The 26,384-nt window shown below is 41.1% G+C and overlaps 2 protein-coding genes across 18 annotated transcripts in view; one reads left to right on the forward strand and one right to left on the reverse strand.

The window, feature by feature from the left end:
- The window catches only part of CELF1 (CUGBP Elav-like family member 1), a 51,959-nt gene extending 31,490 nt beyond the window's left edge, over positions 1–20,469 (reverse strand). For 10 of the 17 annotated variants that reach the window (XM_078390133.1, XM_078390128.1, XM_078390111.1 and 7 more), the window contains exons 1-2: positions 20,332–20,465; positions 3,412–3,525 (exon numbers count right to left, since the gene is read on the reverse strand). In XM_078390133.1, the coding sequence (XP_078246259.1) occupies positions 3,412–3,482 (71 nt within the window). In that variant the 5' untranslated portion in view covers positions 3,483–3,525; positions 20,332–20,465. Of the gene's footprint in view, positions 1–3,411; positions 3,526–20,168 lie in introns of all 17 variants that reach the window. The other 7 variants (XM_078390138.1, XM_078390144.1, XM_078390137.1 and 4 more) reach the window with 2 other exon arrangements.
- Positions 20,470–20,593: 124 nt separating this feature from the next.
- On the forward strand, positions 20,594–26,384 carry PTPMT1 (protein tyrosine phosphatase mitochondrial 1). Its single transcript, XM_020799656.3, has 4 exons — positions 20,594–20,974; positions 22,347–22,427; positions 22,849–23,040; positions 25,966–26,384. Exons 1-4 carry the CDS (start codon positions 20,738–20,740, stop codon positions 26,176–26,178), a joined length of 723 nt encoding a protein of 240 aa, XP_020655315.1. The 5' UTR covers positions 20,594–20,737; the 3' UTR covers positions 26,179–26,384.

Genomic DNA, 26,384 nt, shown 5'->3' on the forward strand with positions numbered 1-26,384 from the left:
GGGGCTTGGACTGTCTGCTCCTTTCCTATTGACTGCAATTTATATGGGACAATTCCTTACGGATTTTAACCTCTTTGCTGGTGTGCCTGTGCACACTACCAGAGGTGATGAGGAAGACAAGAGAACAAGAGTCCCCTCCCTAGCCCTGCCCCTTAATATGCAGGGTATAATTTCTGGAACTGGGCTGCCAAGGGGTACACAAGTTAAAAAAAGGTTGGGAACCACTGTTCTACAGCATTTCATAACCCTTCACAGCAGTTTTTCAGTAAACACAAAGGCTGGGAGGGATGCACGCTAGCAAAAATCACTATTCAATCTCCTTCTTCCAACATGAATGGAATTCTAGATCAAACTTAACTTTTAAAATATTAATTGAACAGTTTCCTTCTCTAGTTTTAATCATACACTACCATGTTCAATCTATATTTATACAATAAAAGTTATCACTGTACCAAATTGGGATTCTTGGCTTCATGGAATATCTGACTACGATGCTTGTTCCACAGATATTTGTTGGGTTTTAGAGAGATGGAGGGGTGCTATTTAGACTACTGAATTATTGACTTCACTGAAACATCCACATTCTTCTACTTTACTGAACACCTGAAGGGTGTGACACTGGTTTTGCTGGTTCAATTTGATACTCTAATTAATATGAAAAGATTTGTGTGTCTGGGATTATAGACAACATATAACCTGTCAAAGCTTTTCTGTCAGCCACAAAATAAAATTTTTACAGTCTTATCTATGGTCTTCTTACAGACCAAGAATGTACAATTCCTTCTTTGGGAAATGGCTTATAGAACAATGGTAACGGGGACAAAAGAGAAGCGCGACAACAATCTGAGCACATAATGTTCACTCCTACTTTATACAAGATGAATATTGCAAATCCTGATATATTATGTTCTAGTACTCACTTTGTGTTCTCTTGTTGCCACTTACTTGCTGTAAACTGTCTTAAACCAATGTTTACAGAAATGCAATGTACAAAGTAACTGACTACAATAAAATTACCAACTGTTCTAAGAGTAGATGAGGCAAGGAATAGAAAGCTCTCCTCACTCCCATCAGAACACTGTCATATTCTGTCAGAGGACAAGTACAGCATCAAAAGTAAAAATACTTTTTAGTGAAGTCACTTGATGTGTTATTAGTTTTAGAAGTCATCAGTGTGACTGATTCATAAACTCATCTATATTCTACAAAATTAAGGACTGTATTGACAACTAACTTGCCAGGAAAACTCTTTGTTACACTCTGTTATCCCATCTATTTAGACACATTTCTCTGTTTGAAGGTAAGAACTGGGTTTGGATGTAACAGACCATTTCTGCAGTTGCTTAAAGGATCCTCTCATCCTTACATGTGCAAATGTCTACATCTTTACCAGTTGTCAGAAAGAAGCAGAAATGTTATTACTTCCATAGGGTCCTGAAGAGGAGGGAATAACTTCATTGCATCTTTCAGTATTTTACCTCACCACTAAGGAATCAGATATTCATAATATTTAGATTAACATGTGTTTGTTCCATGCACTGCAAACTTCAGCTGTTTATTTCATGCCATTTTTTGCTAGAAGTTTCTCTGAATTTTTCAACATGTAATTTTAAAAGTTGATTTGAAGAAAACAGCTGAGAAAATTGCCTTTTTAAACTAAAAAGCAAAAAAGCAAAGTGTGCTGCTTTTATACCACCCCATAGTACTTAAAGCATTCTCTGGATGGTTTATATTTTAATTATGCAGGTTACACATCCCCTCCTCCCTGTGAGCTGGATACTCAATTTACCAACCTCAGAAAGATGGACGACTTAAAGTTAACCTTGAGCCAGCTACCTGAGCTTGTTGGGATGGAACTCAGGTTGTAAGCGAAGTCTTAACTGCAGTACTGCAGTTTAATCACTGCACAACGAGGCTCAATGAAAGAAGGATGCAAGTTGCTGGCCATATGGACAGTTAAAATTAATTCACACTTGTTCTTAAATGTATGATTTGGAGATTTCATAAAAATCAAGAAACCTCAATTTCGTATACACACCAAAAGAGCAGCACACTGTTTAGTTATAAAATGAAGATATTTGCCTTCCATATTTGACAAGTACAGCCAGATGCATCCATCCCTTAATGAGTTAAACTCACAGTTGAGGTCTTTAGGATCCAAGTATTAATACTATATCTCCATGCCCCAATGTAACTAATCAGAAGCATGTGCAACTAAAGCAACATGTTATTTTTGCAATTTATTCTCAATTCAAAATACATCCCTTCCTTTAGTGTCAAATTAACATAGATTACAAATTAACAGTAAAGTAGAACTGCTGGATACCTCCGTGGTTTACATACCTGGCTGTGGAGCCAGAAACTGCAAGTTTTATTCTCCACTGTGCCTCCTTGACAGGGGCTGGACTCAATGATCCATATAGTTCCTTCCAGCTCTGCAGATCTAAGGCCACGCCACTGCAGTTTCCAAGTGATTCTGATAGGTATGGTCTGGTAATTATTACCTAATTTTAACTAGCAACATATAGCAACACTGTGGCTGAAATCCTGCTGTCAGTGGAATAGTAAGTCAACATCTCTAATTTCCCCTGATACAAATGGGCCACCCTAGGTGCAACTTACTATACTAAAGTAAGTCACAACTAGAGATCCATTTGAATCAACAGAAGGTACAGGGCTGACTGATTCAATGGGCGACTCTAGTGGGACTTACCACACTAAGCACCAGGATTTCAGTCCACATGTTGGTGGATGCAGAAGCTATCATAATATATATTTATATAAAAGCTCCTGGGATCATCCTGTTAAAATTTTTTCAAATGAATAAATAATTAATGTATTTTCCACACTTACCTGAAACCAGTTTATTCCAGTCATACAAATATCTCAACACTAAATTATACATGTTGAAAACATATTTTGATAACTATGTTTCCATAACACATGTAATTTTTTTTCATTTTAATTATTCCAATTGCCATTTCAGATGGTGAATGGAAGGATAATTCAACATAAAAAGTGCACATCTAACAAACTATAATATGGAAGAGCTACAAATATCAAGCTATAAATTTGCTGAATCCTTTATGGTGCTTCCTTCTAGATTTCACAAATCTTCCAGATAGACTGCAGTATTTCTGTTCAACTGTATCTTCACCTACAAAATGTATCTCTAAATCAGCCCATTAAGGAAAAGAATCCGATTATTGACATATAATGTTGGCTACCACTTCACCTAAATATATAAACTCTAAGCATTTTTCAGGTCAGTTTCATAAGTTAACTCTAGGGTCTTGCATAATTCATTTTATTATTCACTTAATATAGAACATTAAGCAAATCCACTCCATCACCTTCAAAACAACAAATTCAAAGACATCAGCAGATTAGCTATGAAAACAAAATACTTACATAGAGCTGGCATTCAAGGAGCAATGATCCACCATCATTTCTGGGAGGAAATCCAACTTAAAAGCAGCCATCACTTCTCTGCTTACCACAAACCACTAATGCTAGTTCACTGCCCTGTCGAACCAATTGAATACCACCACTTAATTTCTGCAGGTCTTAATACACTGAACCACACACAAAACACGCAAACCACAAGAACATGGGCTTGGGGAGACCAGCAATGGACACCACAAAAACAGGCTGGACTGGGAAAGGAACATGGGGACCAGGATTAAAAAGGGGATGTGACCATGTGAAGAGAAACTCAGCTCAGTACACAATGAAAATGCTGATGCACTAGGCTTGTTTTGTGCAATTTTCCCTGGCGAAGCAGTACTGAGTGCATTGTCAGAAAAACAGAGTGTCAGATCAATGAAGATAGTTGTGTGTAACAGAGCAGAAGGAACACAAACTAGCTTCATAGCTTCCAATCAGGTTCTCTATCCAGAAAGTGTCAGTTTAAGGCTTTAAACATTCCTTTAGTTCAATACTTTTGAAGTAAGACATCATTACACTAAATTCCTGGATTATGGTAACCTTGCTATTTGCACTTCTTTGCAAGGATTTCAATCATGGGACGCAAGATTGCAGTCCTAAAATCACATCTAAGAGCAGAAAGACACATCAAAAACCTCCCATATTTACTTAGGAAGGGAAACAGAGCATTCAAAAACACCTAGCATATAAAATTTCATGTACAGTGTTCTATGTCTAAGTTAATGAAAAGGGCATAAAAATGTATGTGGGTTTTTGAGATCTTCACATCCCTTTGTAACAAAGACTCTGAAAAAATGGGGAGGACTTGATTTTAAAGTCATGCAATTAACATCTTGCTCTGAGATGTAATGGGAGAAAGTGTCTGCAGGTTCTCAAATAGGACTCATCAACTGATACAATGTTAGGTTTTATGCAGAGTAACCAGTAGGCATGGGAAAGATAAAGAGCAGGAACAGCAACAGTTTGATTCTTCTTTTGGAAAATTAAAAACGTCATTATAAACTCCTACGTTCCTTTTTTCAACGGTCAACAGTGAATAACTAAGTCTATTTCTTAATAAACTACAAACCACCAGCAGCTTTTTAAATGGAAATACATAGTCCAAACAGAAATTAACATAATATTAAATGCACCTAGACTGATACAATATAGTCTTTCTTCATTTGCAAAATGTTTTTACACATTCATTTACCTCCACTTTAAATTCAGGTTTACCACATTAATACAAATAGCATGGTTCTAAAATGCAGCTGAATATTTTGTGTAAGTTAACATCTCTGCATCTATTGCACGTTCTTATAATTGCTGTATTTTCCTAATATGCACTAACTGAATGGTATCTTATATTTTATGAAAGAAAACATGCATTTCCAGGAAGTAAATATATGCTACTGCAGGGAAAAAAACCCGTTTCTGGCAATAATGGCCAGATATGTCTGGCATATATCCACCTCTAATTTCCTCATGCCCCTGAAAGAGATGACATATTCTAATAGAACACAAGGCATATACAGCAATAACAAGGCAATTTCACTTTAAAAAACCTTTGGTGAGTCTCCTTATTTGAATTCTATTTTATCCTTCAACTCAATTCTCCTATCAGTAGCATGCACTAATTTCCTCCCCCTCCCCAAACATACTTGTTTATCTATTAGCCTCTGCTTCTATTGTTTGAGTTCTCTGGTCTGGTATACTCCCCAAATGCCTGCCTATATGACGGCAATATTTGCTGTTTCAGTTACAATAACAAATTCTAGAGGATACTGCTCATGCCATCTTCTCTAGAACAATCACTACTCACCTGCATTTAATGTTGCAAATACGTACTGAAGTGTGCAAACTTATAAACTCCACATCATAGCAACCTATGTCCTTTCAAATGTTGTTGGATTCCAATTCCCATTAGCTACTAAAGTTTAACTGGGGTCCAACAGTATTACAGGTTGTGCGCCCCTATGCTATACAGCAGAGGAACACAGGAAATCAAGATACTCAGGGACTGGGCTCATGCTTGTACCAGGAAAAGTTAAAATTTTAGCTTTTCAGTTCATAAATCAGTGGACCACTTTTTCTATCCCATTATACTAGAATCCAGGGTCACCTACTGAATTTGAATGGCAGGATGCTAGAGACAGATAAAAAGGTATTTGTACTCTGTACACAGAATTTGCTACTAAAAGACTTGACAACAGCTAAAAAAATTAATTGGCTTTAACAGGGCCTTGGACAAATTGATAGGAGAATAAAGCTATAAATAGCTATTTGTCATAATAGAAACTGAACACTGAGGATCAGAGACAGTGCACCTTTTAATAAATGTTGCTACGGAACAGAAATGAAGAACTTCGGCATCCTCATGTCTGGCTTGTGGAGCACCTATAGTAACCTGACTGGCCTATACAGGAAACTGGGTACCGAACTAGGTAACACCTTTGATCTGATCTAGAAGGGTACTTCTTACATTCATAAATAAACTGAGTGTTTAATAAAGAATATATATAGAACCCCTTCCCAAGATAATATATTTTGATACAATAATGGTGTTGTGGGATGAGAATGTTATTCTTTCTCAAGTAAAAACTGCAGTATTTTGAACATGTCTGAAAAGTCTATGCTTAAATAGCAACCACCACTTAAATGAATTAAAAGCCACATTATCACATTTGGAAACTGTTTGAAAAGCGCTTTCTCATACTTCTGTTACCATATCTACATTCTTCAACCCTTATGCACAAAGACAGGATATTTTACTCCAACAGCACAATATACTTTGATTCTGACTCCTGCACTGAGCACAGGAGAAGACTCGATGGCCTTATAGGCCCCATTAGTCTATGATTCTATACTTTATTGCAGAATACACATATAACTAGAGTGAAATGCAGGAATTATGTGACACTGCCACATGAGGAAAGGTAAGTTCTTGGGAAAAAATATCCCCAAATTTCAACCATTTGCTATATACAAGGTTAAAAGAACAGAGACACATACAGATGTAAAAAGACAACACAGGGAGCTGTCTTAACAATCTATCACATTTTGTATCAGTCAATTTGATGTGTTAAGACAAAAAATGTCCCATTCTTTTGAGGGCGAGGAAGAATAATGTTGTGAAGCATAACTGACCTACTCTCGATGTCTGTAGATTGGCCCCATCGGGGATGCTTTAACATTGGAATTATTAGTTGATAAAATACTGGAACTCTTAGTGTGTTAAAAAATAAAAGCCATATACACTATCCCTACCCCAACCTCACTAACAATGAAAATATGGGAATTCTTTGTTGTTATGTGCCATCAAGTTGCTTCAAACTTATACTGATATTATGAATTAGTGGCCTCCAAAAAAATTCTACCAGGGACAGCCCTGCTTGAGTCTTACAAATTCAAAGCCACAGCTTCCTTTATTGAGTCAGTTCATCTCATTTTCAATCTTTTTTTCTGTTACCTTAACTTTTACCAGCATTACCATCTTTTCCAGTGCATTTTGTTTTCTCACAATGTGCCCAAAATTCATCAGCCTCATGTTTGGAATTTGTATGGATCAGAAAATACTCCCAGTGTATTCAGAACAATACAATCCTGGTGGATTAGGCATAAAACAGCAGGGAATAAATCACAGGTCAATACTAAAAAAATCCCGTCAGAACTGATATATTGCCCTCATATACGTAAAGCGATGCAGTTCTTCTATTTCATGACATGAAGGATATGTGCGCAATTCCCACTGAGCCAAGCTATAACAGCCTTACTTTACATGTTGCTAGAAAATAGAAAGCATACACATACTTCCCTGTAATCTGAAGCAATTAGTAATAAGCAATTACTCTGAAAACAATTAACTGTCCTTCTATATTAAAAGAGGTGCAATTATTTATTGGCCTTTGCTCTCTTTAGTGTACAATTTAAACATATTTACAGTAGCTCTGTTGTTTGTTAAAATGACTAAAGTGGTATCAGGCTTAAAATGCAGCACATGAAACTTTGTGTCCAGTACTCTTGGCAGCCTCAAAAGGAATCTGTCAACATGAGATAAAAGCCCACTTGATTAAGCAGATAGCAACTTGCAATTCAATCATGTGGCTATAAAGTTGTTGGTAATAACAGTTCCCAAGAAGGTCTAAGTCTGATTTTAGCACACCAATGCAATGCTCATTGTACACTTCTATGATGTATATAAAAACGGTCAACTGGTAGTTGATAGTCCACTTCTTATTTCTGGAGAAATTTTAGCATGGCTTTACTGATATTGCAGAACCCCTGCTTTTGGCACTACACCCAAATTGGTCTGTTGATCTCCAGCAAGCTGATGGATCCCAATCTCTGTCACGATGTCAAGTCCATACTTGTCCAGCAAATGCTTCTGTGCATTCCAAGCTTTGTGAGAATTTAAGAACTGAAACAGATGTAGTGAGCAAAATATCTAATTTATCCAATAATAATGACAACATGTAAGAAAATCCTAAAACCAAAGTTTTAAACTCATCTTACATTCTCATTACAAATTATACAGTACATGGACATCACAGAAAATTTCCAAACAAGAGTCACAATAGGCTCTGCCTACATGTAATCTTTGATAGTAATTAAACACACCCACATAACCCAAGGCAAATGAAAATACAGTGGTGCCTCACTTTACGATTGCCCCACATTACGATGAAACCTCATTACGATGATCTTTTTGCGATCACAATTGTGATCGCAAAACGATGGTCTAAATGGGGTTTTTTCGCTTTGCGATGATCGGTTCCCTATTTTGGGAACCGATTCTTCGCAAAACGATGTTTTTAAAACAGCTGATCAACGGTTTCAAAATGGCCACCAGGTAAACAAAATGGCTCCCCGCTGTTTTCTGGGACGGATTCCTCGCAAGACAGGCAGTGAAAATGGCAGCTCTATGGAGGATCTTCGCTGGACGGTGAGTTTTGACCCCACTGGAACGCATTAAAGGGGTTTCAATGCGTTTCAATGTGGTTTTTTTCGCATTACAATGTTTTCGCTTAATGGCGATTTTCCTGGACCGGATTATCATCGTTAAGCGAGGCACCACTGTAAGTAAATTATGGAAAAGTGGTTTTACTAGTACATGTCACCAAGATCACAAAAAACACATAGCAGTTAAATGAAAAGATCATTAGAGGCTGCGTTGTCCTGGGTCAAATCACTGGTGCAATTAACCTAGCATTGGCAACTCTGACTGGCAGTAGCTTTCTAGGGTTTCCCTAAAGCAGGGGTCTCCAAACTTTTGACTGTGAGGGCCACACCAGATATTTTAAACATCTTTAAGGGCCTAAGGAACAGGAATCCACACACACCCACACACATCCGCATGCCTGCACACTCGCCCGCCACCTGCACACACCCCTGCCGACCTGAATCCCCACGTGCACATACAGGCTTAAGGGAATGGGCTGGAAAAAATGGCAGAGCAGGCTGGATGTTGCCCACGGGCCATAGTTTGGAGTCCCCTGCCTTAGAGCAACAGAGAACTCTTTCTAGCTTTATGTAGAAATTATGGGGGCTAAACCAGAGACCTTCTGAGCAAGAACCCCTCCAAGTAAGCTTAAATATCTCAACCTAGAAGGCACAACCAATCTATCTTTTAGGAGAAAAAACAAACACAGAAAGGGAGCAGAAATTAAGATTACAGTACTTGATAAAATCTAGTGTTGAATTGGTAGTGCAGTAGCTCTGTAAAAGAGACCAAGATCATCCAAACTCTTGCATTTCTGATCACCATATATGGGTGTGAAAGCTGGACAAAAGAGAAAGCTGACAGGGGAAAAATGATTCATTTGAAATGTGGTGCTGGAGGAGTTTTGCAGGTACTCTGGATTGCCAGAAAGACAAAGCGGGTCCTAGAGCAAATCAAGCCTAAACAATCTCTGAAGGCTAAGATGTTCAAGCTCACTGGTTCTTAACCTTGGGTTACTCAGGAGTTTTGGGCTGCAACTCCCAGAAGCCTTCACCACCAGCTGTCCTGACTGGGGTTTCTGGGAGTTGCAGTTCAAAAGCATCCAAGTAACAAAGGTTAAGAACCACTGTTCAAGCTTATGACAATCTTACTTAGGGCACATCATGAGAAAGCAGGATTCTCTGAAAAAGACAGCAGGAAAGGAGGAAGACAAAATACAAGATGGATTGACTCCTTAAAGGAAGCCACATGCTTGAGTTTGATAGAGCTGAGCAGGGCTGTTAAGGACAGTACATTTAGGAGATTGTTCATTCATAACAGCCATGAGTTGGAGGTGACTTGACAGCACATAACAATAACTCTCATGCAGTCATTGCCATATAAAATACTGTAAATTAAATACAGTCAGAATCTTCCTCAGATTCCTGGGGCAGATTTTGTGTGTCCACAAGGGATGGGAAACAGGGAGAATTGCTGTCTTCTGATTCCACTGGTGGATTTTTGTCAGCAGATGTCACCAGTTAGACTAACCACTGAAATACAAACTGCGAAGGATAGCCATACTGACCACAAGAGAAAATCCATGTGAGCAGAATAGCTTTATCAGGTTGACTTGTACATAACAAAAATATACAAACTTTCAAGGTCTCCTCATTAGGCATGATGTTCAAAAGAGCATGCAAGGAACATCAAGAGAAGAGAAACTTGATATAATTTTTAAGTCATATAGTCAGATGAAATGAGAGACAAAGAAGTTACACACACTTGACCTGGGTTTACTAGATCTGCAGATCGTTTCTATCCCAGTGCATTAAAATAAATGATTTTTACAATATTATTTTGCTTTAATTATTTTTTACTGTTTGGTTTTGTTACCATTTAGGTGATAATAATTTTAATAAAAAACTGTTATAGCTCTAAGATCACATTATGGATTTTCTATTTTATATCATAGGATAACACTTTCATATTATCTTTTCTAAAATGTTTTGTAAATAGAATCAACAGCGCTTCAATTTGGGCCTCAACAGGCTTCTGTAGAGGTTATTTAGATGGATTTTTCTAACCCCCCTAGCACTCAGTGTGGTAGATATGATCAGTTCTCAAATTCTGATCCAAGATTACTTTAGATAGTTTCCTTGATTGATGCTTATTACTCTACAGTGGCAATCCTTGCTCCTATATCTCTGAAATGGTGTGCAGACAAAGTCAAGTCTTTACAGTACTTTAGTCTCTAAAATGCACACTTACAGACACTGGAAGCCTCAATGGATTGAAGTGGAGAAAATCTCAACAAGGAGACTGTGCAAAACACATACTAAGAATATACAAAGCAAAAGTACAATTTTATATGAAAACACACAATTAAATTGAGGACTCGTTAGAAGATATTTAAATCAAATTTACTCTTTTCTATACAATGTTATCTTAAGACTCTTATGCTGATATCAGGAGTTTAACATTGAACAGACCCTCCCTCCATTCCACTATGTTCTCACTATAATTTCTTTCCCAATGAAGAAATCTGGGTTATCTCAAAGGTTTGTACATTTTTGGTGATCTCTGATGCACAAAGATTTACATTGTAATTTAAATCAATTTGATTGAATTTAAATCAAATTCACCCTGACTATAAGTTTCAAAAGCTGTCAAGCAACAGCATAACAAGAACAAAAAGTTTAGAAGGAATAACTGAATCAGCAGAGAAAGTGGTTTTTATGTACCAGCACCTGACTGTACAAACAGTAATGGGCTCTTAATATTCATTTCAACTACCTCTGCTAAGAGACAAGTACTGTAGTAAGAAAGTCAGTAAGACAGCAGGACAACCAGGAGAATGGAAACAAAGAGAATGCAGCAACAGTAAAAGAATGATAGCACTGAAAGGTTTGCTGGAAATCATGATTTGCAGTAATGCTGGGTACTCAGAAAAAGTCCATGTTCTGAGTACCCAGGCCCACCAGTGCACAGCAGTACTGTAAAAATACAACAGGACTTCTTCATTAACAATGACATGGATTTTAAGTTGACTAAATAATGCCCAGAATGCAGTGTATCTGAAGAAAAATATCCCAAGAAATAAACTGCTACATTCACCCGTGCACCAAAAATGTAATGAAGGTACCTTTAAGGGAATTCAGTGAAACAATTTCAATGCTGCATCTACTTTTACAGGACCAGAAAATATATGAGGAGCAAGCACATATAGAAAACACCAGATTTCACATGCTTTAAAGTTTGCCAAGAACATTATGCACTCTGGAGTATCATATTTTACATGGGGCAAAGATCCTTCCCTGAACTCACCAATCAGCCTCCAATCTGAGACACACAGATTGGATTACCCCTATATTTGCACCAACAGCTATGTACAACAACCTGCAAGATGCGAACATGCTTCAGGCTACAAGGGAAGAACGTATTCATAACAGATAGACAGAAACAAACTTCCAACATAGTTAAAAAAAGAAACAGTACCCAGCAAAACAAAATGAAAATGGAATACTGCCAATCCCTTAAAAGGTAGAAAGCTAGTTTACTGAGATACCAAACTTCTAAAGCAAGAAACATACCGTATTTTTCGCTCCATAAGACGCACCTTTCCACAAGACGCACCAAATTTTTAGGAGAAGAAAACAGGAAAAAAAATAATTTGTTTTCTTCTCCTAAAAATTGGTGAGGCTTACGGAGAGGTCCATCTTATGTAACACACCCTAGGACCCTTTGGAGGCTCACCCTGCCCCCCGAGGGTCAGAGGGGGCGACATCGCCAGTTTCTGGGACTCTGCTGAAGCTTCCCAAGCCTCAAAAGAGTCTGAGAAGCTGGTGATACCCCCCCCCTCTGGCCCAGCGGGGGGGGGCAGGGTGAGTCTCTAAAGGGTCCTAGGGTGTGTTCCAGGACCCTTTAGAGACTCACCCTGCCCCCCTCAGGGGTCAGAGGGGGCAAAATCACCACCTTCTGGGACTCTTCAGAGGCTTCCCAAGCCTCAAGACTCCCAAAAACTGGCGATTTCGCCAGGGCTGGCCCCGTGGGGGTGGGGTGGGGGGAGCCTGGCAAGGGTCCTGGGAGGCTCCCTTGTACCGTTGCCATGCTCCCTCCCACCCCCCCACGGGGCCAGCGGGGGTAAAATCGCCATCTTCTGGGAGTGTTTGGAGGCTCCCCAAGCTTCCAAACACTCCCAGAACCTGGCGATTTCGCCAGGGCTGGCCCCGTGGGGGGGGTGGGGGGAGCCTGGCATGGGTCCTGGGAGGCTCCCTTGGACCCTTGCCACGCTCCCTCCCACCCCCCCCACGGGGCCAGGGGGGGTAAAATCGCCAGGTTCTGAGAGTGTTTGGAGGCTTATCAAGCTTCCAAACACTCCCAGAACCTGGCGATTTCGCCAGCGCTGGCCCCGTTGGGGGGTCTGAGTGAACTTTCAAGGATCCTTGCGACGCTCCCCCCACCTGGAAGCTGGCGATTTCGCCGCGCTGGTCCCATGGGGGGTGGGGGAGCCTTGCAAGGGTCCTGGAAGGCTCACCCAGACCCTTGCGACGCTCCCCCCCCGGGGCAAGCAGCTACGAAATTGTGCCTTTGTTCCATTAGACGCATGGACTTCCTGCCCCACATTTTGGGACATTTTTGCGTCTTATGGAGCAAAAAATACGGTATATAGGAAGACTTTCCAAAATGATTCCTGATGCTTATTGTATAACATTCTGTTCTCTGAATTGTGTAGAGCTATTATATTTCCTTCAGAATGTTTTTTTACTCTACTAAGAATTAATAATTTTAAAGTGTCATTCTAATCTAAACTTGGGGTAACAACTAACATTAATATATCTGACAAGACAGCAAAACAAAATTGGAAAGTAGTATTCTTTAAAAACTAAAAAAACCCAGAGCTGTCAAAAACACTACCAACTCATCTGCTTTTTAACTGCCCAATGCACAACACAGATAATAGATGGGAAGGTTTTCTGATGTGCACCAACTGGTAAATAGGTTCTCACACCTGAAGGAAATAATAATAATAAAAAAGAGTAAAGAATAGTTATTACAAGGCCCAGCTAATTTCCTAGCAAACTGTTCTCACATCGAAGAATCAGGAGGTGAATGGAAAAGTGTCATAATGGTAAAGAGCAACAATCAGATGAAATTGTCTTCAAACGGTTATGTCCAATAGTTTTATTTCATGTCTGAATAGCTTCTACTACTTTCAGAAACTCTTTTTTCATCCTTGCACATGACAGATTTGATTTAAATTTAATTCACTTAAATTATATTTAAATCATATTACAGATCATGCTTCAGAAAGTTGATTTAATCATGTTTTTTAATATGAAAAAAGTCAATTTTTGCTTGCTATAACCTTAACACATATTTTTCACAATGGCCCTGCCCAGAGTGCCTTCACTTCCAGTAATGGTTTAATCACTGACAACACCAATGTTTGAAGTGTATACTTTAGAGAAGCAGGGGCTTGACTTTGTCTATATAAAATCGGAAATTGACAATGCTAAAGATTGCCAATCTAGAGAGGAATACCCATTAGTTATGGAAACCACTGAAAATAATCCTGGTGATTTTAATAGACATCTAATAATTTCAACCATTATTTCATGCAGAGAGGAAGAAAAAGCTACAGAACTAAATATGGGAAATTCTAAACAGATTTGTTATTTTTAATTTCTGTATATTGTTAATCTCTGGAGACACAAACCCAGTTTGAGAACTAATGGTATCTATCATGCTGAGTACTAGGTAAGAAAGAAATATTAACATGAACTATTCAGAAACCAACAGAAAATCATAAAATTGAGGTCCTGATCAAAGCACTGTTGGCCTTATTAAAAATATTTTAGAAAATATGATATAGATACATATATATTGTCTTACAATATGTAACACTTTCTAAAGCTATCATCACATTCCACTTAAAAACATTTTAACATAACAGCCTTAAATTTTAAAATCATATTTGAACGAATAGTTTGATTTTTAATGTCGAAAACACTGATTCTATCTACCCTGTCCTTCTACAAAGTCATGCTACAATGAACTTTCTCTAAGCTACTGTACATATATAAATCAAACAGAGTATAACAAAATACAAAGTTCAATTCCAGGTAAGGAAAAACACATTTAATTTCCAATATTATGCAAATGCTGTTATGTTCTGTCAATTTGCCTTGAATTTATAGCGACTCTATAAGTGAGTGATCTCCAAAATATTCTGTCCTCAACAGCCCTGCTCAGCTCTTTTAAACTCAATCCTTTAGGGAGTCAGTCCATCTTGCTTTTGATCTCCTTCTTTTCCAGCAGTCTTCCACCTTTTCTCCTACATATCCCATATGTGATGTACAGATTGAACAGAGAAGGGGATAAAAAACCCTTGTCTATACAAAACTATTCTGTTTTTATAGTAGCTTCTTGTCCACAATACAGGTTATGCACTCAGACAATCAAGTCCTGAGCACACTCATTTCTTTCAGAGGAACCCATAGTTTCTCATGATCTACACAGCCAAAGGCTTTGCTGCAGTCTACAAAGCACAGACGAATCATTTGTCTTTTGAAATTCTTTGGTGCTTTCCATTAACCAGAGAATAGTTGTAATATGATCTTGAGTGCCTCTTCCTTTTCATAATCCAGCTTGAACATCAGGGATTTCTGGCTCCAAATAAGGTAAAAGCATTTGCTGCAATACTTTGATCATCACTTTGCTTGCATGAAAAATTAAAGCAATGGGCCTATGGCTACTGTACTCCTTGGCATCTCCTTTTTTGAAGGGATCGGAATGAATATTGAGTGTTTCTAGTCTGCAGGCCATCATTTTCTTTTCCATATTTACTGGCATATTCTTGTTGGGATTTTGACAAATTCATTCACTGTGACTTGAAAGACTTCTATTGATATTCAACCTATCCCTGTTGATAGGATGTTTTAGACCTAATTGATAAATTGAAGATCAGTAAGTCACTGGGCCCAGATGGCATCCACCCGAAGGTTATTAAGGAACTGAGGAAAGAAGTTGCTGATCTCTTAACTAAAATATACAATTTGTCCCTTAAAACGGCCACAGTGCCAGAGGACTGAATGATAACACATGTCATGTCAATCTTTAAAAAGGGAAGGAGGGGGGACCCAGGAAACTACAGGCTGGTTAGCCTAACATCTGTTCCAGGGAAGATAGTGGAGAGCCTCATCCAAGACAAAATCTTAAAACTTAAAGAACAAGCCTTGCTGAGGGAAAAACAGCATGGCTTCTGTAAGGGTAGGTCTTGTCTCACAAACCTTTTAGAATTCTTTGAAAAGGTCAAGAAGCATATGGATGCAGGCAAACCAGTGGATATTGTCTATCTGGATTTCCAGAAGGTGTCTGACACAGCCCATTGCTAAAGGTTGCTGAGAAAACTCCACAGTCAGGGGATAAGAGGGCAGGTCCTCTTATAGACTGAGAACTGGTTGAGAACCAGGAAACAGAGAGTAGGTGTCAATGGGTAATTTTCACAATGGAGAGAGGTGAAGAGTGGTGTGCCCCAGGGATCTGTCCTGGGGCCCCTGCTTTTCAACCCGTTCATAAGTGACCTGGAGACATGGATAAGCAGTGGCAAGTTTGCATATGACACTAAACTTGGTGGTGAAGACCAGAAGAGATTGTGAAGAGCTCCAGAAGGCTCTCTCCAAATTGGGAGAATGGGCAGTAAAATGGCAATATAAAAAATGTAAAGTAATGCACATTGAGGCAAAAATTCAAAACTTTATTTATCAGCTGATGGGTTCTGATCTGTCTGTGATGGAGCAGGAAAGAGATCTTGGTGTGCAGGTGGACAGCTCGATGAAAGTGTCAACCCAGTGTGTGGTGACAGTAAAGAAGGCCAATTCCATGTTAGGGATCATTAAAAAGGGGATTGAAAATAAAACAGCCTACGTAATAATGCCATTGTACAAAACAATGATAAGGCCACATCTGGAGTATTGCATACAGTTCTGGTCGCCGCACCTCAAAAGAGACATTGTGGAACTGGAAAGGGTGCAGAAGAGAGCAACGAAAATGAGGACCGGGCTGGGGCACCTCCCTTATGAAGAAAGGCTAGTTGTGGGGCTCTTTAGTCTAGAAAAAGGTGCCTGAGGAGGGACATGATTGAGACATACAAAATTATGCAGGGAATGGATAGAGGGAAGCTCTTTTCCCTCTCACGCAATACCAGATCCAGGGGACATTCACTTCAATTGAGTGTTGGGAGAGTGAAAACAGGGAAAAGAAAATATTTCTTTACCCAGCATGTTGTTAGTCTGCGGAACTCCTTGTCACATGATGTGGTGATGGCATCTGGCTTAGATGCCTTTAAAAGGGGACTGGACAGATTCCTGGAGGAAAAGTCCACCTCAGATTACAAGCTGTGATAGGGATGTATAATTCCAGACTTAAAAGGAAGGTACTTCAAAACGCCAGATGCAGGGGAGGGGTATCAGGAGACAGACACAATATCTAGTTGTCTCGTGTGCTCCCAGAGGCATCTGTGAGATACAGGAAGCTAGACTAGATGGGCCCTTGGCCTGATCCAGCAGAGCTCTTTTTATTTCTTTCTAGTACTTTCTGAGCAGTTTCACTTCACTTTCTAGATCTGCAGGTTCTTCATTATAGGATTCCTCTTCTAAGGAGTCTGTTATCCCTTTGTTCCTTCTGTACAGGTTGAGGCACTGATATTTCAAACAAATCTTAGTTTGCTGCTGTTAGTATATTCTGAGCACAAATTCAATAGAAAGATTCATTCCTGTTTTGCTCTTAAATAACAATCTTCTACTCACTAGTTTACAAGCACATAAAACTAACTCATATATTAACTGTATTTGCCCCTACATGCAATACTGAATCTCTGCCTTAAGATCCTTGGGGGCAGGGGAGAAAAAAATGTATGCAGAAGTTGCTTACAGCAGTGGGCCCCAACCTTTTCTGAATTGCGGACCAGTTGGGGGGCGAGGCACCCCTGGGCTCACGGATGGGTGGGGCACGCTCATGAGGGGCAGGCCCTGCTCATGTGCAGAGGGGCACCAACACAATTTGTTTTTAACTTTTCTGCATGTGTTTTCTTATATTTCTATCAGGTTCTACTAGTTACGTTGATATCTTAAAACGGACACATTTCCTTGACCCTTTAAAATGATTTTTAAAAAACACAACATGGTGCTTTATTTCTGTTAATTTCTTCCACTTATGGTTACTTTTGATTTTGCTTCTAGCTGTCTTGGATATTTTACAGAAAAGTGGGGTGGGCATGTTAAATTATTTGTATTGGTCCTAAGCTACAGTTAAACTAAGCTAACTAGGTTGCTCTGCTCAGAACACACTGGTTCTTAACCTTGGGTTACTCAGGTGTTTTGGACTGCAACTCCCAGAAGCCTTCACCACCAGCTGTGCTGGCTGGGGTTTCTGGAAGTTGCAGTTCAAAAACATCTGATTAACAAAGGTTAAGAACCACTGCTCTAAAGGACCTCTGAGGAGAGAAAAGTATGTCAGAATATACTGCAATCTGCCCTTCACCCTCAGGGTAGAACAGAGGGAAAATGAACCTCCTCTGAAGCCCTCTATGTTTCAAGTTCATATATTCAAGAAACAACAAAGAATAATGAGCTATGACAGTACTTAAAATGGAATTCCATTTACTAAAAGGAAGTTAATCCTGGCAAAAAGTGTTAAGGTTTGATATCTGAAGGCTTCATTTTTAAATATACATCAAAATTAATTCAGATGTCAATGCAACACTGATTATTGTGTTGCATTTCTGATCTACTGAAATTTGTCCAAACATTATGCCCAAACTCTAAATCAATGCTCCTTGGGGAAATGCCCTCCAGATATTCTAATAAGCACTGCTATATCACATTACTGGGTTTTTTAGAATCTGGAAGACACAAACTGAGGAAGATTTCAGTTAATTCTAACTATGGCTTGTGAAAATAAGTCAGTCTTATAGTACAAACCAGCTAAGAATACTCACTGTTTGCAGTGGTAAAGGGGGGGGGGACCTCCCCACAAGCATGCTGTAGCAGGTGGAAGAGTTCAAGCCTAATGGCCAGAATAGTCTATCCCTTTACGATTCAAAGATTTAGTAGTGTCCAAATTAGCTCTGTGTTACCCCACTTCACTATCCAATTTTCCTATGAGATGAACTCCTCGTGGGAAGAACAGATACATATAGAAATGAAAAATTCCATGAGCCAAACCTGACAACAAAGTTTGCTGGTAAATACAAGTAAATAAGTACATGATTAAAAAAAAAAACACCCACGTATACTGAGTTTAAATAAACTCCTCACCACTGCCCAGGAAAAAACACTAACATCTGAAGGAAGAAGAAACCATTCTGTTTGATGGCCATTTCCAATCAATATTCTTTTGCCCAGCAAGACACAGCACAAGCTGCAGTGATCATTACAGTACTGTACAAGACACAGAGGTAAGGCCTTGCAACAAGGAAGCAAAAGGTGGATAAAAGTCAATGTCTTCTCCACCCTTAGTAACCAGTTTCCAATATTCTGTTTCCCTCCCATGTTCAGAGAAAACAGCAAAACATCAGGAACAGCATGTGATTCCGAAAGAATTAGTTTATAAGCATTTGAAAAAACGTAGCCAGCAAATTCCAGAATAAACTACTGCAGTTCTAAACATGTTCCTGCAGTCACTCAAGCAGTATGTAGCTCAAGAAGCCAGAAAATATATTTAATCAAAGACCAGTTTTCTAAAGATAAGGTTACAAATTCACAGAGAAGTATGCAGAATCTCCTTAACAGAAAATGCAAAATAAACTGTCGAAGTATTAGTATATCAGTACTGGACTCAATAACACCAATGTGAAGAAAATAATAATTCCTAACCTCTCCTATATTATGACCTTATTTTCTGGCTTTCCAAAACACTTTCTTATATCCCTAATCTAGGTTCATAATTATACGCTACCTTCCCCACCCCGGGGGTCTATGTTCTTTTCAAGTTCATCGCGCTTCATTTCTCCCCTACTTTGGGAAGACCGACCGAAACATATCCCATTATTCCCAACGCCCTAGCATAACTTGAACCAAGTCACCAGAAAAAAAGGGGAAAAAAAGCTTCCATTATTAACTAGCCAGGCGTTCCTCAAAGAGTCAGAGAATCGTCATTTAAGTCTTATCACGTGGCCAACCTTCTAGGAACTCCGACCTCCTCCTCCTCTTCTCTCTCCCCCCCCCCCCCCACATACTCTAGGTCCATTAAATAGCGAGGAATATACCACATGTTCAGTCTACAAAGAGGGAAGGTGCTACGATTAATTTAATCCGGGCGGGCAGTGGAATAAGAGTGGAGTATTTTACGGGTCAACGGCACAGCTCCCTAACGGAGCGTCGAGCCCCGAAGCGGCCTCCAGGAGAGAAGGCTCGGCTTGCCCCGCCCCCCTTTGCCCGGGGATGGCGACGACGACGCTAACTTGGGCTGCTTCGCCAAAGCCCGGGGAGACGATCTCCCCTTCCACTCCCGGCGACAGAGCCCGCCCTCCCTTCCCTTCCCTCCCCCCCCATCAGGTCTGTCTGGTCTAGCAGTTATTTCAGGAGCACCAGAAGACGGGAAGGAGAAAAAATATAGACAACCGCGGTTCCCCCACCCCACACACACACACTAAAGCGAACGAGAGCCTGCAGCACTTGCTATTCCTCACTCCGTTTGGGGCACAGGACGGCCCCCTTCTCCCAGGAAGCAACAGGCACGGCGGCCTGGCGGCCCGTCCGAACAAAACCAACCCCCCCCCCCCCAACCTCTTCTGGCGAAGAGAGAAAGGGACGGAGAATACCCTCGTCCTCCTTCTACAGCGCTCCCGCCACGGCACGGCAAAGGGACGCCGCTCGGCTCCTAGCAAGGCCCAGCTCAGGAGAAAGACGCCTCCTAAGAAGCCAGAGGAAATTCAGTCAGTCAGGGGCAGCCTGCAGGCAGCGAGGCGGACGGAGAGAACTTACCGTCGGTGGCGCGCTGTCCCCTCCCTGCCCTTCCCGGGCTCCTCCTGGCGGCCGCCGCCCTCGCCTGCCCCAGGGGGATCCGCCCGCGCTCGGCTCGGCTCCCTCCGCCTCAGGCCGGTTTCTCAAGATGGCGGCACTTCCGGAAGAGATCATTCGCAAGGGGTAGGGAGAGAGGCGCACCAACAGGAAGGTGCGCGGGGTGGGGAGGGAGAGAGAGAGCGTGACAAGGAGAAGACCCCCCCCTGCCCCCGACTACAAATGTGCGCGCTCTTCTCTCCCTCGCCCGCCCCTCCCCTCCCTCCTTCCTTGCGGCGCAGCCGTTCGGGTTCCCTCTAAAGGACGCCCGACGTGAGCCCGGCGGGGGAGCCGAGAGGATGACGCCGCCGCCTCCCCCCGCTCGGCCAGAATGAGCTCCTCCGACGGCCTTCCTCCGCCCGCCCGACGGTGCCGGGAGGCCGTGGCCGAGCTGGCCATGGTGCTCCTCACCGCCCTGGGGCCCGGAGCTGCCCGGCTCTTCTACTACCCGACCCTCCTGTACACCCTAGTCCGGGAGCGTCTGCCGGGCTCGCAACGGCCCTGGTTCAGCCGCATCGACCACGCCGTGCTCCTGGGCGCCCTGCCTCTGAGGGGACGATGTCGCCAGGTAACGGCGGGCCCTCAACGGCCGTCCTTCTTCGTCCCTTTCCCTACCCTTTCAGTGCGTGCTGAGGCGGGGCGGCGGCGGGCGGCGAGTGTCTCTTAACCGGTGAAAACTAAATTAATTACGAACCTCTGCTACGGAGGCTTTCAGAAACGAAACCCCATCCGCGGCGCAATTTATTTGGATATAATTCGCATGGAGGACGACGGGTTGCCCCTTCGAGGCGGAGGCGGCTTCGCTTTCGCGGGCAGGGTTTCTGCTTGCCAGGCTGCCCTGTAAAGCTGCAGGGTTCGTGCAAATGTGGGGTAACTGAGGGATCCTGCCCCACGAGGCAAGGGGCAGAAAAAAAGGGATTGCAAGGGTGTAATTGCCAACAGGAGTTTGAGTGAGGGTGCTTCATTCTTTTGCTGTCTTAAAAAGGGAAGGTTAGCAGGCCAAGCATCATTCTCCTCTTGCAGTGCTCGTGTGTTTCCCCGCATTTCTTTTGTGGTGTTTTCATACCAGAAGACATCCGGTATGGAAAGGTGGAATAATTTCATAAGTTGAACCTTGCTAAAAATTCATGTCTTGGAAGCTCCTCCTAATCGGATGGAAAACTACCTGGAGTTATTCTGGGCTGTTTCAGGAGAGGAGCAATCCTCCCCCCCCCAAAAAAAAAAAACCCTTCACAAGATTACTTATAGGGAGACATCCGGACAGGCTGTTAGAATCATGAATTTGGAAAGGGCCATCGAGTCCAACCCCTTGCTCAGTAAAGGAATACAAATTAAAGCATATCAAAAGACTAGTATTAAATACTATGTTTCTGGTAGGGCAACAGCACAGTAACAGTCTGATCTTGAAACATCTTAATTCAGGCTGCACAGTTCCAAAGCAGAGCTGCCTTATGCTCTGGTTCAAAACAGATACAGAAAGCTGTGGGGCTATGTGTGTTACTGGGAGACTGAATTTCTCCTGTGTCCCTAACAGTGTATTTTATAAACTGAAACTGTGTATCTCTCAAGTCAGGCAACATGTACCTTTTTTTAGGGGGGAGGAGGGTCTTAATGCTTTCTAACACTTGATTTGGTGATATGGCAAAAATTAATCTTTCCCCTTATTTTTAAGAACAAGCAAGATGTTTATGTGTAACTTTTGCGCCTTCTTTCCGGCAGCCTCCTTTCAGGGCTGTTCTCTCCAAGCAATTAATAAATTGCTGTGCTCACAATGCATTTGTTATTTCTGGGTGTTTCCAAGATTATTATTAGGCTCAGAGGGAATGTGTGCAAGGTAAACAAGCCCCTTTTTGGAAAAAGGTGACTATTGGGAAAGACTGACACAAATATGGAAATACAGAAAATAGTAACATGCATTTGGTTGATCCTTCTTCTTTCAGCTGGTGGAGGAGGAGAATGTCCGAGGTGTGCTCACTATGAATGAAGAATATGAGACTCGTTTTCTGTGTTGCTCTCCAGAGGTGAGCCCTTTACCAACTCCACTGTAGCCCAGAGAGATGGGGATGCCTTCTGAGTGTCAATAATACAAGACAGTTCAACGTCTACATGAATTGCAGTTGCCTGATCTATGAATGTTCACACAGAAATCAGTCATATTAGCAATCAGCAGCAGGGAATATGCAAGATTTGATTCACAACCTTAATTTGTTATATCCTTTTATCTCCTTTAATGACATCCAACTACTTGCTGTTCCATCATTTCTTTTTTCTTTTGCAGTCCTCTTAGGATATTCTATCAGCATTCATACATTTTTTAAAAAAAATAGTAATTGTTTCAGCTCCACTTCCCTGAGAGATTTGTTCTATCTAATAGAATAATGGTTTTGTTTTTGTCTTCCTTTCCCCCCTTATAACTAACTTTGTCTTCTGGGTTAACTGCAGGAATGGAAGGCTATGGGAGTAGAACACCTGCGCCTCAGCACCGTAGACTTGACTGGAGTCCCCTCCATGGAAAACCTGCACAAAGGCGTTGAGTTTGTATTGAAGCATCGTGAACGTGGGAATAGTGTATATGTGCATTGTAAAGCTGGCCGTTTTCGCAGTGCAACCATGGTTGCTGCTTATCTAATTCAAGTAAGGAGGGTTTGTGTCTCATATGGTTTTCAAATAAGTGGATGCGAGATCAAACCAAGCAAAAATGATTAACCTGAGGCTATCATGCTTGGGTACATTATGAGAAGACTAGTCATTGCAGAAGACAGTGCTGGGAAAAAGTGAGGGCAGCAAGGAAAAGAGGAGACTGAACATAAGATGCATTTATTCCATAAAGGAAACTATAGCCTTGAGTTTGCAAGAACTGAGCAAGGCTGTTATTTAGGACCCTTTGGAGGTTACTAATTCATTGTGTCACCATCAGTTGGAAGTGATTTGAAGCCCAGATGGATAGCGTGCCCCTACAGATGCTGTTGGGTTGTCATACCCCTCACTGTTTACCCTCTAGCCAGGGCTGATGGAACTGCAGTCCAACAGCTTCTGGAGAACCACAAGGTGCCCATTCATACAGCTATGTTCAGTCTCCTCCACTCTAACTTTGGTGTCACTGAATGCCAGGTCTGTATCTAATAAAGCCCAGCTAATACAGTATCTTATTCTGGAAAAGGATGCAGATCTGGCTTGCATAACCAAGATGTGGATGGGTAGTGAAAGGGGTGTACCCGTCTCTTGCCTGTCCCCCTGGTTATGCTGTCCAGCACCAGGGTAGACTGGAGGGTTGGGGGGGAGTTGCCATTGTTTATAAGGACACCCTTGAGGTTTTCAGGCTCTCTGCTGTGGCAATGATCGGCCTAGAGGCCCTCTACGTGTCATTTGGGGCCAGGGATGGTATTGGGATCTTGCTCGCATACTGTGCTCCCTGCGATCCAGCTACCTCCCTAACTGACTTCATCTCCGTGGCTCTGTTGGGATCCCTGAGACTTGAAATCTTGGGTGATTTCAACATTCCTGCAGAGGCGGAGGTCACCAGTCCAGCTCTTGAATTCTTGGAAAAAATGGCTTCTTTGGACATGTCCCAACATGTTGATGGCCCCACACGTGGGTGGCGACACTTTGGACCTGGTTTTCTCCACTGAGCAGAGAGTGTGGCCCAATGGTGACTGACCTTTTGTTGGTCCCCTTGTCATGGTCAGACCACCACCAGATAAAGTGCAATCTCACGGTGCCCCTTCCTCCCCGTGGGGAGCAGAGACCTATTTTCATGGTCCGCCTTTACAGGCTACTGGATCCTATTGGATTCCAGGATGCCATGCGTGAGATTCTGGCTGACTAGTCAGCCCTGACTATACAGGCAAGCCTCCCCTACAGCCATTACCTAGCCTGTCTCCTTTTCTTTTTCTCTCTCTCTCTTCTTTTCTTCCTTTCCCATCTTGGACTCTGTGATTAATCTGGATTTTACCTTAGTTTATTTTTATGTTCTATGTAAACCGCCCAGAGTAGACACATTCTAGATTGGTGGTATATAAATCTAATAACTAAATAAATATCTGAAAGTTCATATCGTCCCATGGAAGCCTGTCAGAACTTTAATATCTGCTGCAGAAGCCCTGCTCATGGCTCTGCTATCTTCAGAGGTGTGTTTGATGGCAACTCAAGAGAGGTCCTTGGTGATTGCACCTAGGCCCTGAAACTCCTTGCCAAGATACTGTAGACCAGGTTTGTTTCTTTTCTGCTGTCCTAGCAGCAAGCAAAGCCCTTTTTATTGAGGCATATAAAACAAAAAAAGACAAAACGGTACAGCACCTTAGAAGACTAACTGCTACATTTCTATGTGAGCTTTCATAGATCAAGTCCACTTCCTCAGAAGAGTGAGACTATATGACTGCCATATTTATCCATGGCCCATGACCAAGTTAAGAGACAAAATGACAGATAAATACAGATAATAGACAAAGTGACAATAGGTTGTTAAATAGGCTATTTGACTGTGAATAATGTAAGTTATTAGTCTACAAGGTAACAATAGCATAGGTGACATATGGCAATCAATGTGTGACTCATCATAATATTTCACACTTAGTAATGACTAAAGAACACTTTATTGATAATCATTTCTTTTAAGTGGGTCTTCAGCATCTATTTATATCTTATTTCAGTCAGGCCTTTGGAAATTAAGTGCTGCAAACTACAAGATGTTCCTCAATCTGTTTAGTATTATTAACATTTTTAACCAAATATTTTAAAGCTTTTTAATTTTAATATTATGAATTTAACCCTATTAACACTAGTAATTGCACTGTACTTTAATTTTCTACTTCTTCTGAACAATTCTTTATGCCACTCTGTCTCACTTCTGAGAGAAAGGTGCCATATAAATATAATAAATAAATGTATGTTATAGATAATGTTATGGTAGACAGCTAATGGGTACTAGAATTTCTACTCAGAAAAGATCTAGAAGTCTTTGTGATTACTATTCTGTCCCCAATGCAGATATAAATAAAATTCTAGTTTATTAGTTGTGACACTTGGGGACAGGAAATGACAATGACTGTTTAGTTTCCTCATGACTGGAATGGATTAGGGATTTATATTTCTCCACTGATGTGAAAATGCTTGTAATTACAAGCCCCTTGCTATTTGAAAAGTGGGAAGAAAAGGCACAGTCACCCTAAGATACTGAATAAACAAGTACAGCATTTTTGATTAGCCGTAAGTGGTCTAGTTTTGAGAACAATATACTGATCTAAGCTTAGCATCTATCATTTTGTGATATTTGGACTGTGATGGCATATATAGTCCAAGGAAGATAAATTCTGCTTTAGTTATTGAATGGAAAGCAATAAAAAGCTATCCTCCTTCTGGTAGAGCCCAAAAAATAAAAAAGTAACTATTGAATAATCCATTAGAATCAGATTAAAACACCTTTTCACGATTGTCACAAAGACAAGGAACAATTGGTATTCATTGAAATGGGGAGTAATCATGGAAACATTTTCTTTTCCTATTGTGCTATTTCCTGCATCAGAAGATCATTTTTTTCACTTGGATTTTCTGCCTTCATAGGTCCATCAGTGGACTCCTCAAGAAGCAATAGAAGCTATTGCTAAAATCCGGCCTCATATCATCGTCCGCAGTAAACAAGTACAATTGCTAAAGGACTTTCATAAGTGTGTAACTCTTGGAACCCCAACACAGTCAGAAGAAGAGCTGCATGATGAAGAGCAGAAACTACCACTGCATAGACAGAATGCCCCTCTGAAAACAGCGGGTTCCTAATGGATTTTTTAAGAATGGGCTGCTGCTGTTTCTGCTACCAGTTAAGCTTCCTGCACTATTAGAATAAAAGACTTCTAATAGTTCCAAGCTTTCCAACTGATAAGTGGGCATATTTTGCCCTGCCTGTCCTGTTGCTCATCTGGAACAGATGAATGGGACCATTCTTACCAGTGTTTAAATCTTAAATACAAGTCATTTTGAACCAC

The sequence above is a fragment of the Pogona vitticeps genome, chromosome 1 (genome assembly GCF_051106095.1).
Source record: "Pogona vitticeps strain Pit_001003342236 chromosome 1, PviZW2.1, whole genome shotgun sequence".
Lineage (NCBI taxonomy): Eukaryota > Metazoa > Chordata > Lepidosauria > Squamata > Agamidae > Pogona > Pogona vitticeps.

What these genes read in the sequence shown, in the direction of transcription:
- PTPMT1 (XM_020799656.3), top strand. Translation starts at nt 20,738, where the DNA reads ATGAGCTCCTCCGACGGCCTTCCTCCGCCCGCCCGACGGTGCCGGGAG. An exon ending in TTCTGTGTTGCTCTCCAGAG is followed by an intron (nt 22,428 to 22,848) that starts GTGAGCCCTTTA and finishes GGTTAACTGCAG; the next exon opens with GAATGGAAGGCTATGGGAGT. An exon ending in TTGCTGCTTATCTAATTCAA is followed by an intron (nt 23,041 to 25,965) that starts GTAAGGAGGGTT and finishes CTGCCTTCATAG; the next exon opens with GTCCATCAGTGGACTCCTCA.